The following is a 12,979-nucleotide window of genomic DNA, read 5'->3' as shown; positions in this document are numbered from 1 at the left end:
AAGAAAGGGTAGTGAATGGTGGGATGAGGAAACAAAGAAGGTTGTAGAAGAGAAGAAGCGAGCTTTCACAGATTGGTTACAAAATAGGACAAGGGAGTCATATGAGAGGTACAAAGAAAAGAAAAGAGAAGTAAAGAAAAAGGTAAAGGTTGCAAAGAGGAGAGCAGATGTGAAATGGGGTAAGAGTATGACAGAAAGTTTTGAAAGTAATAAAAAGATGTTTTGGAAAGAAATTAAGAGAGGAAGAGGAGGCGAATCAAGTAGAGAAGAAAAGGTAAAAGGTGCAGATGGAGAGATGATAATGGAAGAGAAGGCAGTAAGGGGAAGATGGGTAGAATATTTTAGGGAGTTGCTTAATGTGAAGGAGGATAGGGAAGGAAAGATTGCTGCAGTGGGAAGTGCGAAGAAAATGAGAGTGATGAATGAGGAAAATGGAGGAGAAATAAGGAAGGATGAGGTGAAGGCAGTTGTTAAGATGATGAAAGCAGGTAAGGCACCTGGTCTGGATGGATGCCATGCGGAATGTCTGAAAAAGGGAGGTACAGTGATGGTGGACTGGTTGGTGAAGTTATTTAATGTTTGTTGGAGAGAGGGTAGAGTGCCGGAGGACTGGAGGAGTGCCTGTACAGTTCCACTTTACAAGGGAAAAGGGGACAAGTGTGAATGTAGTAGTTTCAGAGGGATTAGCTTGTTGAGTGTAGTTGGGAAGGCTTATGAGAGGATCTTGGTTGAGAGTATTAGGAGAGGAACAGAGGGAGTAATTGGTGAGGAACAGTGTGGATTTAGGACAGGTAGAGGTTGTGTAGATCAGATCTTTGTGATAAGACAGATATGTGAGAAAGCTATAGGAAAGGGGAAGGATGTTTTTTGGGCATTTATGGATCTGGAAAAGGCTTATGATAGGGTAGACAGAAAGGCACTGTGGGAGGTTATGAAGATATACGGGATAGGAGGAAAGCTTCTGGGAGCTGTCAAGAGTTTTTATGAGAGTAGTAGAGCATGTGTCAGGATTGGAAATGGAGAGAGTGAGTGGTTCGAGGTAAAGGTGGGACTTCGTCAAGGATGCGTTATGTCACCCTGGCTGTTCAACTTATACATGGATGGGGTGGTGCGAGAGGTAAATGCAAGGGTAGTGGGCAAGGGATTGGAGATGGTTAAAGAAAATGGAGAAAAGTAGGAAGTGAGCCAGTTGTTGTTTGCAGACGACACTGCACTTGTGGCAGGATCGGAGGAGGGATTGAGGAAGTTGGTGGCAGAGTTTGGGAGAGTATGTGATAGAAGAAAGCTAAAGATAAATGTGGGTAAAAGTAAGGTGATGAGATGTACAAGAGGTGAAAGTGGCAGTAGATTGGAAGTGAGCATTAAGGGGGTTAACTCTCCTTTCGGTGATTCGCTCGATCGGATTATGCATTTCTGGTCCTCCCAACCTTATTTTTTTTTGTAAGACAATGGAAATTTAACACAATGTGCAGGAAAATGGGATGCATCTGTGACTGAAATTTCATTGAAATCCATTAAGAACATTTTACACAACAGACGATTTACTTGCAATTTTGAGTTATTTTTTATATAACGTTTATTTTTCCAAAAGTATGAGGAGAATAATGATTTCCTTTGGTGTACAGTTAGTAGACATTCAGATGTACCTAAACTGGTATACTCATAATTATAAGTGAAAAAGAAAGTCAGCCTTGCAGCAAATTATAAAAAAAAAAACATAAAATCACAACTTTAAAAAATTGTCAAAAATATATATCAAGTAGGTTAAGAATTAATTTACTAATATTGTTAGATATAAGTATCACAATCATTTTCCAACAAGAATGATCAAAATTGCTTATTTACACACGAAGTTATAGTTACTTTTGTGCGAAAAAACTAGTTTTGAGAAAATAGCATTTTTATGTTTATATATTCACTACTCCATAAAAGTGCCTCCAAAGAGTATCAAATGCACATATCTACTTACATAATCCTTTGACCATTTCTGGGAAGTAAGCAGCAGATGTTCATTACATTTCTTTTGTAGCCATGCCAGCTGAGAATCGTGACAATCCTAACCTTCCATATTCTTCACATAATGAATGGTACACATGCATTACAATCCCTTTGCTAAGGTGAGTATTCTTGTACTTCTCAGGTTCAGAATGGAGCAAAATACTTCAGCAACTATCACATCTGACATATTTAGTTATGGAGTAGTGAATTTATAAACAAGAAATGTATAAAACAGGATAGCATGTGGAGAAACTACACACGCATACGCTGAACCCTTTTTCGATCGCACTGAGTGTGGTGACTGCTGCCTAACCTATCGTACAACAATATCAGAGTATAAAATTCTCAAAAACAACAACAAAAAAACGACAAAATACAAGGAAAACAAACCATAGCAAAGAAAGGGGCGTGGCTGATGGGCGGTCCTTTGAATCTCTGGCCCTTTAAACCCGCCATTACCTGAGAAGGGTGGCGTTATACATCTGGAAACCAGTCCCGCGGTGTTCAGGGACACCACACCAGTCCACACACGAAGTTTGACAAAATCGAGTATTTTTCACCGAAATGAGGGTTAACCCCCTTAAGGGAGAGCGACTGGAGGAAGTGGATAGTTTTAGATACTTGGGTGCAAATGTGGCAGGGAAAGGTGGAGTGAAAGTGGAGGTAGAATGTAGATTGAGAGAAGCGAGTAAATGCCTTGGTGGATTAAAGAGTGTAATGAGGAATAGACATTTGGGAATGGATGCTAAGAGGAGACTGTATGAAGGAGTGATTGTGCCAACAGCACTGTATGGGGCAGAAACATGGAACATAAAAGAGGAAGAGAGAAGGAGTTTGAATGTGTTTGAGATGAGGTGTCTGAGAAGTATGATGGGTTTACTAGGCTAGATAGAGTGAGAAATGAGGAGGTGAGGAGGAGAACGGGGGTGGAAAGGGAGCTGGGAGATAGGGTTGATGAAAGAGTATTAGGATGGTTTGGACACATGGAAAGAATGAGTGAAGAAAGACTAGTAAAAGAGGTGTGGAAGGCAGATGTGGAGGGAGTGAACATGAGGGGACGTCCTAGGATGAGGTGGATGGATGGGGTGAAGGGGGCTTTGGGGAAGATGGGAATGTCTGTTGAGGAAGGACGGGAGAGGACAGAAGACAGGGGTGAATGGAGAATGGTTGTATATGGATGATGTTGTGATAGTATGAGGTGGAATGGGCGGGTGGATGGGGGGTGAGGTAGTATGTGTGAGCAAAATTTGATGCAGCCCGAAGGGATTTCTCCCCGTCCTCTCATTTTATGCAATGGGGGGACAGAGAGGGGGGGTCACCGATTTAATGAAGCGGCCTTGCTGTGGATGTGCTGTGTCTTGCGACACTGCTTCTGACCCAGGGCAGTGGACAAGGTGCAGGGATGACCCGTCATTCAGGAGGTGCTAAGATAAGAGGGAGGGTGGAGGGGTGTGGAGTGTATCCATGAGGTGGAATGGGCGGGTGGATGGGGGGTGAGGTAGTATGTGTGAGCAAAATTTGATGCAGCCCGAAGGGATTTCTCCCCGTCCTCTCATTTTATGCAATGGGGGGACAGAGAGGGGGGGTCACCGATTTAATGAAGCGGCCTTGCTGTGGATGTGCTGTGTCTTGCGACACTGCTTCTGACCCAGGGCAGTGGACAAGGTGCAGGGATGACCCGTCATTCAGGAGGTGCTAAGATAAGAGGGAGGGTGGAGGGGTGTGGAGTGTATTCAGGGATGGAATGGGTGGGTATGATTTTATGCCTTTTTCTTTTTGGCTACCCCCCTTGTAAGGGGGAAAAAGCCTTGGTATATGTATGTACATAATACACATTTGACAATATTGTACAGACAACATGGATCTAAATATAGGCCGCTTGGGAACACTGAAAGGATCTTGACACTCTATGTGGGCAAGGGTGAGGGAGAGGGGGGGGGAGTCAGGTAGGATGGATCGTCTCGCAGGGACACCCCGCTGGTCAAGAGGGGGTTGGTGAGGTGGAGGAGGGGGAGAGGAAGGAGGTGGGTGTTGCTGCCGATGGGCTTCAATATATATATACATACATACCAAGGCATTCCCCTTTATAAGGAAGGTAGCAAAGACAAAGGCAGACACCTATTGACATCCACCACCTTTGTTTCCCCTTTATCTTACATACATACATATACCAATGGATTTTTCACCCTTACAATGGAGGTAGCCAAAATCAAAGGCACAAAACTCCCACCCATTTCATCCCCACATACTCCACTCTCATTCACCACCTCTCCCTCCCACTTTTCTTGGTCCTGGATGACAGGTTCCCTGCATCTCACCCACTGCCCTGGGTCAGAAGCAATGCAGCAAGACACAGTGCATCCACAGTAAGACTGCTTCATTTAATCGATGACCCTCCCCCCTCTGTCCCCTCATGCAGAAAAAGACAAGGGAGAAATCCATTTAGGCTGTGTCAAAATATCATTCACACATACTTCCTAACCACCCCCACAATCCCCCACCCACTCCCATGTATCACAGGAATCATCCATACACAACTATTCTCCACTCAAACCTATCTTCTGTCTTCTCCCTTCCTTCCTCAATACACATTCCTCTCTTTCCCAATGCCCCTTTTACCTCATCCATCTATCTCTTCCTTGGTCACACCCTCATGTTCACTCCATCCACATCTGCCTTCCACATTTCTTTTACTGATCTTTCTTCACTCATTCTTCCCATATGTCCAAACCATCCCAATACTCTTTCATCAACCCTATCTCCCAACTCCTTTCCCATCCCCCACTCTCCTCCTCACCTAATCATTTCTCATTCTATCTAACCTTGTAACTCCTATCATACTTCTCAGGTATTTCATCTCAAACGAATTTAAAGTCTTTCTCTCTTCCTCTCTTATGTTCCATGTTTCTGCCCCATACAGTGCTGTCAGCACAATAATTCCTTCATACAATCTCCTCTTAGCATCCATTCCTAAATGCCTATTTCTCATTACACTTTTTAATCCACCAAGGCATTTACTTGCTTCTCTCAATCTACATTCTACCTCCACCTCCACTCCTTCCTTTATCACCTCAGTTGCACTCAAATATCTAAAGCTATTCACTTCCAATCTTTCTCCCTTAATACTCACTTCCAATTTACTGCTATCCTCTTGTACATTTCATCACCTTACTTTTACCCACACTTTTCTTCAACTTCCTTCTTTCACACAAATTCTCAAACTGCACCACTAACTTCCTTTATCCCTCCTCTGATCCTGCTACAAGTGCAGTGTTGTCAGCAAACAACATCTGGCTTATCTCCCATTTTTCTCCATTTTCTTTAATCACCTCCAATCCCAAGCCCAACCCTTGCATTTACCTCTCACACAACCCCATCCAAGTATAAATTGATAAACAATGCAACATGACACATCCTAAGCACAGTCCCAACTTTATCTCAAACCACTCGCCCATTTTCTTAAATACTAACAAAAGCATATTAGTATCAAAGTAAATATGTATCCTATAATACTATGATGAATGAAACAGTACAAAAGGTAGTTGTGAATGGAGAGTGGTTGTAATTGGATGAGATGAGGAAATGATGTGGCTCAAAGGTTCTTGTCTGCATAACAAATTTCTCAAGTGAATGAGGGAGGGGAGGTTCACCACATAATAAAATGGTAAGAATAAACCAGTTCTGGCTGTCCAGTCCAGCCCAGCTGTGAGAATGATGTGTCTTGCTGTATTGCTTCTCACCTAAGCAGTGTGTCAGGAGACAGAGGTGACTCTTTATCTAGGAGAGGCTGATATGAGAGCAATCACAAATGTTTTTTTGGATGGATGTGGGACATGTGAAAGGTGGATGTATACTTTGAGCCAGCCACCCCCCTTTTTAAGGGGGAAAAGGCTTTTTGGTTTATGTATTTGTATGAACATGAGGGGGCAACCAAGGGTAAGATGGATGGATCGGGTAAAAGGGGCATTGGGAAAGAGGGGGATGTCGTTGAGGAAGTACGAGAGAAGACAGAAGATTGGGGTGAGTGGAGAATGGTTGTGTATGGATGCTGCTGTGATGCATGGATGGGTGTGGGTGGGGGATGGGGAGGGTGAGGGAGTATGTGTGAATGATATTTTGATACAGCCCAAAGGGATTTCTCCCTTGTTTTTATCTGCATGAGGGAACAGAGAGAGGGGGGAATGCTGATTAAATGAAGCAGCCTTGCTGTGGATATGCTGTGTCTAGCTACAATGCTTCTGACCAAGGGCAGTGGGTGAGATGCAGGGATGACTCATCATCCAGGAGGAGCCAAGAAAAGAGGGAGGGAAGGGTGGTGAATGAGAGGGAGTATGTGGGGATGAAATGGGTGGGAGTGGATTATGTCTTTGACTTTGGCTACCTCCCTTGTAAAGGGGAAAATCCATTGGTATATGTATGAATGTATTTGTATGAAGTCCTGCATACCTTGTCCTCATGGAAGGGGAACATGGGATGATGTCTTCTTGATCGAAAGAATCCTGTGGTGCCTTGTTTCTCATGAAGGACAATGATATCATGTTTACCTGCCTCAAGGCTGTCATCATCCTCACTTTCACTTGAAGATTCTGCCCTGTAAAAATAAAAAGTATCCTGTTGAACTCATTTAGCTTCATATATAATATACATACATACATATACCAAGGCTTTTTCCCCTTTACAAGGGAGGTAGCCAAAAAGAAAAAGGCATAAAATCATTCTCACCCATTCCATCCCTAAATACACTCCACACCCCTCCACCCTCCCTCTTATCTTAGCAACTTCTGGATGATGGGTCATCCCTGCACCTTGTCCACTGCCCTGGGTCAGAGGCAGTGTTGCAAGACACAGCACATCCACAGCAAGGCTGCTTCATCAAGTTGGCGACCCCCACTTTCCGTCCCCCCTGCATAAAAGGAGAAGACAGGGAGAAATCCCTTCGGGCTGCATCAAATTTTTCTCACACATACTACCTCACCCCCCATACCCCCACCCATTCCACCTCATGCATCACAGCATCATCCATATACAACCATTCTCCATTCTCCATTCACCCCTGTCATCTGTCCTCTCCCGTCCTTCCTCAACAGACATTCCCCTCTTCCCCAAAGCCCCCTTCACCCCATCCATCCATCTCATCCTAGGATGCCCCCTCATGTTCACTCCCTCCACATCTGCCTTCCATACCTTTTTTACTAGTCTTTCTTCACTCATTCTTTCCATGTGTCCAAACCATCCTAATACTCTTTCATCAACCCTATCTCCCAACTCCCTGTTCTCCTAACCTCCTCATTTCTCACTCTATCTAGCCTAGTAACCCTCATCATACTTCTCAGACACCTCATTTCAAACACATTCAAACTCCTTCTCTCTTCCTCTCTTATGTTCCATGTTTCTGCCCCATACAGTGCTGTTGGTACAATCACTCCTTCATACAGTCTCCTCTTAGCATCCATTCCCAAATGTCTATTCCTCATTACACTTTTTAATCCACCAAGGCATTTACTCGCTTCTCTCAATCTACATTCTACCTCCACCTCCACTCCACCCTTTCCTGCCACATTTGCACCCAAGTATCTAAAACTATCCACTTCTTCTAGTCGCTCTCCCTTGATGCTCACTTCCAGTCTGCTGCCACTTTCACCCCTTGTACATCTCATCACCTTACTTTTACCCACATTTATCTTCAATTTTCTTCTTTCACACACTCCTGAACTCTGTCACCAACTTCCTCAATCCCTCCTCTGATATATATATATATATATATATATATATATATATATATCACCATCTCACTCCCACACAGTGAGAAGTGAGAAACTCCAGTTAGGGCAAAGCCCTGTCAGTTGCAGCAAGCCACTGGATTTTTTAAGCTGATGTTAGGTCACCTCCCTGCCTGGCCAGAGCTATTGGGAATCAACATGGCAAGCCCACAGAGGGCCCCAGGATTCAACCTCACAATCACATGCTAAAAATAAAAATATACAAAACATAATGCCTCCCTTACATTTCCTCCTGTTTTATCCTTTGCATCTTCTCTCTTTGTGCTCGGTTGTATTCTTCCAGCTCCTGGCCCTCAAGACGAACTCTTCTCTTTTCCAGTAATTTATATGTACGAACCTGAGGATTATCTATCAGACTTCTTGCCAGGGTATCTGGGCCAGTTCTGTAAAAAATTAATATAAATCTTACTTAGTCATACATACATACATACATATACCAAAGGCTTTTTCCCCCTTACAAGGGATGTAGCCAAAAAACAAAGGCATAAAAACCACTCCCACCATTCCATCCCCAATATGCTCGACTACCTTCCACCCCCTTCCCCCTCTTATCATGCCACCTCCTGGATGATGGATCATCCCTGTATCTTGTCCACTGCCCTGGGTCAGAAGCAGTGTCACAAAACACAGCACATCCACAGCAAAGCTGCTTCATTAAATCAGCAACCCCCTCTTCTCCGTTCCCCATGTAGAAAAAGAGAAGACTGGGAGAAATCCCTTCGGGCTGCATCAAATTTTTCTCACACATATTCCCTCACCCCCCCATCCCCCACCATTCCACCTCATGGATCACAACATCATCCATATACAACCATTCTCCATTCACCCGTCTTCTGTTCTCTCCCATCCTTCCTCAACAGACATTCTCCTCTTCCCCAAAGCCCATTTTACCCCATCCATCCATCACATCCTAGGTCACCCCCTCATGTTCACTCCTTCCACATCTGCCTTCCACACTTCTTTTACTAGTCTTTCTTCACTCATTCTTTCCATGTGTCCAAACCATCCCAATACTCTTTTATCAACCCTATCTCCCAACTCCATGGCAAAGTCCCACCTTTATCACAAACCACTTCCTCCATTTCTAATCCTAACACAAGTTCTACTACTCTCATAAAAACTCTTGAGTGCTCTTAACAGCTTTCCTCCTATCCCATATATCTGCAATACCTCCCATAGTGCCTTCCTGTCTACCCTGTCATAAGCCTTTTCCAAATCCATAAAGGCCCCAAAAACATCTTTACCTTTTCCTAAAGCTTTCTCACATATCTGTCTTACCACAAAAATCTGATCAATGCAACCCCTACCTGTCCTAAACCCACACTGTTCCTCACCAATTACTCCCTCTGTTTCTCTCCTTACCATCTCAAAAGCCTCCCATAAGCCTTCCCAACTACACTCAACAAACTGATCCTTCTGAAACTACTATACTCACTCGTCCCCTTTTCGGTTGTAAAGTCAAACTCTACCTTCTTTCAGACAAACATTAAACAACCTCATCAGTCACTTCATCACAGTACCTCCCTTATTTAGACACTCATAACACCCATCTAACACTGGTGCCTTATCTGCTCTCATCATTTTAATAACTTTCACTTCATCCTTCCCTATTTCTCCTCGATTTTCCTCACTCATCACTCTCATTTTCTTAGTGCTTCCCACTGCAACTACCTTTCCCTCCCTATCCTCCTTCACATTTAACAACTCGCTAAAATACTCTGCCCATCTTCCTCTTACTGCCATCTCTTCCATTATCATCTCTCCATCAGCATCTTTTAACTTTTCTTCTCTACTTAATTTACCTCCTCTTCCTCTCTTAATTTCTTTCCAAAATATCTTTTTATTAATTTCAAAACTTTCTGTCATACTCTTACCCCATTTAACATCTGTTCTCCTTTCTGCCTCCTTTATATTACTTCTCTTTTCTTTGTACCTCTCATATGATTCTCTTGTCCTACTTTGTAACCAATCTGTGAATGCTCATTTTTTCTCTTCTACAAATTTCTTTGCTTCCTCATCCCACCACTCACTACCCTTCCCTCTATTTCCTCCCATCTTCCTTGTTCCACACACAATCTTTGCACATCTTATGACTCCCTCCTTGAAACATCCCCATTCCTCCTGTACTTCTATTTCTACTCTATCCTTCACTCCCTCCCACTCATCTCTCAGCTTATTGTATTCCTTCTCCTTTTCTTTTCATTTAAGTAGTTTACTCTAAGCATCTCCCTACCTTCTGCCCTTTTCCTCTTTCTCCACCTATCATCCACTCTCAACTAATCTTCCACCAAAAAATTATCTGATAATCCCCCCTCTCTCCCCTAAGAACATCTACATCCAAAACTCTTCCTACTCTTTTCCTGGTTACCACTATATATACATACATATACCAAAGGCTTTTCCCCTTTACAATAGGGGTAGCCAAAAAACAAAAAGCATAAAATCTTCTCCCACCCATTCCATCTCCACATACTCCACTCCCATCACCCCCCTCCCTCCCTCTTATATTGGCTCCTCCTGGATGACAGGTCATCCATGCATCTCGCCCACTGCCCTGGGTCAGAGGAAGTGTTGCAAGACACAGCACATCCATAGCAAGGCCATTTCATTAAATTGGCATTCCCCCCTCTCCAACCCCTCATGCATAAAAAGATAAGACGGGGAGAAATCCCTTCAGGCTGTGTCAAATCATTTTTTCACACATACTCCCTCACCCCCCATACTCCACCCACTCCCTTCCATGCATCACAATATCATACATACACAACCATTCTCCACTCACCCATATCTTCTGTCCTCTCCCATTCTCCCTCAACAGATATTCCTCTCTTTCCCAATACCCCTTTTACCCCATCCCTCCATCTCATCCTTGGTCATCCACTACCTCTACTTCCTACCTCTGCCTTCTACACCTCTTTTACTAATCTTTCTATACTCGTTCTTTCCATGTGTCCAAACCATCCCAATACTTTTTCATCAACCCTATCTTCCAACTCCTTTTCCACTCCTGTTCTCCTTCTTACCTCTTTGTTTCTAACTCTATCCAGCCTAGTAACCCCTATCATACTTCTCAGTTACATCATCTCAAAAGTTATTGGAATGGATGAAAGATTTCTTGAACGGGAGAAAAATGAGGGTGGTACTTAAGAGACAAGAACTTAAACTGGGAAGAAATGATAAGTGAAATCCCACAATGCTCTGTGTTGGCTCCGATAATGTTTGCCATACATAAATGACATGGATGAAGGTGTGGAACATTATATGAACTTCTTTGCAGATGATGCAAAACTACTAAAGAGAGTAAGTACAGAGGGACCTGGACAAAATCTGGATATGGAATCAGAAGTGTGAAGTGAATTTCAACATCAAGAAATGTAGTATAATGGAATTTAGAAAAAGCAAAAATAGAATATAAGGCCAATATAAAATTGGTACAAAGGAAGTTAAAAAAGTCAACTCGGAAAGGGACCTAGGAGTAACTATCACCAATGACATGGCACCAGACAAACATATCAACAAATTAGTCGGAGAAACTTTCAATTTATTAAGATCAATGAAAGTGGCCTTTGACTACATGGATGAAGAAATGGTAAAGAAAATATTAGTTACATTTATAAGACCAAAATTGGAGTATGCTGTGACACCATGGACACCCAGTACCAAAAAGAATATAAATAAATTAGAAAGAATTGAAAGAGCAACGACAAAAATGGCATTAACACTCTCCAAATTGACATACAAAGATTGGACAAACTCGAACTGAACTACCAACCCTGGAACAATGAGAAAGAGAAGACCTGCTAACCATCTACAGAATTATGAAAGGGATGGAAGTCCTTGATAGAGATGACTTACTAAAGTGGGATAGCAGAAAAAAAAAGATGACACAAAAAGAAACTTAAATAGGATAGTTACAGAAGAGATCTGAAAAAGAATAGCTTCCCACACCGAGTGATATCTGGAACAAATTGAATGAGGAGACAGTGAGTGCAAAAATTATACAAGAATTTAAAAAAAAAATGAAACTGGGTGCTGAAAGATACAAAAGCAGGTCACTACGAGCATAGCTCTCTTCCCATAAAATAAAACTAGGTAAATACGTTCAAACTCCTCCTATCTTCTTCTCTCATGTTCCACTATATAGTCCATTAACCACTTCCATATGGTGACGCCTACATAGGCGGCATGAGGAGCAAGTGGGTACTTGATGATGCCGACGTCGGCATCTTGATTATATTTATTGTAGTCGTACCTACGTAATTCCCATTCTCTCTAAACTGGCTTCATCAATTTTCTATGGTTATCAAAATACACGGGTGAAAGAGAACGAACGATTGAGCCCTGACTTTATTTTTTATAATCCAATTATTATGACGCAACATCGCACGTCGGGCAGCTAATGCTGCCAGATGTGCGATGTGCCCCGGAGTGAAGAGGTTAAAACCCTATCTACCACCCTTCCATCCATCACCCTCTCCCATAAGTACTTATGCTTGACTTTCTTCCTAAACACTGTGTTAGCTATCATCAATTCTCTTTCTAGACTCATCACCATCAACTCTCCACTATGATTTTTTCCTGGTACTCTACACTTTCCAACCACTCTGTCTATTGGTTCACCTACTACCCTAACAATGAAACCTCCCAATACCACTACATTGACATTTCTCCCTAAACCCTCTATGCACTCATTTATATCTATTCAAAAAATCTCCCTTTCCTCTACACTCTTCTCACAATCAGGCCCATATGCACTTACAAATGGAATACAAAACACCAATTGGGAAGAGTGACCACATACTAATAGAGTCCAAGCTAAAAGAACTGTCATATTTTGTCATTGAACTTCGAATCGTTTGTTTGTTTGCGCGTCATACTCTGTCTGTCTGTCTGGCTACGTCGTTTGTTTTGGTTGCGCGTCATAGTAGGTGAACTGTAGAGGAAGCTGACTAGCTACGTCGTCGCATTCTGTCTGGGAACGGTTAGAGAAATAGTCGTGACCCTCCTCGTAAGTTGCTTCCTTCCCTTACTTGTTCAATTATGTGGTCTACTCATATGATGAGTCCTATATGTTCATTATATATGTATATATTGTGTACACTATATATTGTAATGTATTTCCAGGTGTTCTAATTGATTAAAGCTTGGGAGTAGCTACCAAGTCTTATTATTATGACAATTTAATCAACTAGAACATGGAA

The 12,979-nt window shown here is 42.5% G+C and overlaps 1 protein-coding gene across 2 annotated transcripts in view; it reads right to left on the bottom strand.

Moving 5' to 3' along the window:
- Cpsf100 (cleavage and polyadenylation specificity factor subunit 2) overlaps positions 1 to 12,979 on the bottom strand; it is a 156,693-nt gene that overhangs the window by 60,232 nt on the left and 83,482 nt on the right. For both annotated transcript variants that reach the window (XM_076182966.1, XM_076182967.1), the window contains 2 exons: positions 8,003 to 8,161; positions 6,445 to 6,589 (listed from right to left, as the gene is read on the bottom strand). In XM_076182966.1, coding sequence (XP_076039081.1) covers positions 6,445 to 6,589; positions 8,003 to 8,161 — 304 coding nt within the window. The remainder of the gene's footprint in view (positions 1 to 6,444; positions 6,590 to 8,002; positions 8,162 to 12,979) is intronic.

This window comes from Oratosquilla oratoria, chromosome 3 (assembly GCF_046742065.1).
Source record: "Oratosquilla oratoria isolate Oo_2021 chromosome 3, ASM4674206v1, whole genome shotgun sequence".
NCBI classification, from domain to species: Eukaryota; Metazoa; Arthropoda; class Malacostraca; order Stomatopoda; family Squillidae; genus Oratosquilla; species Oratosquilla oratoria.
Note: the sequence above shows the minus strand (reverse complement) of the source record. Positions and strands in the feature narration are given on the sequence as shown.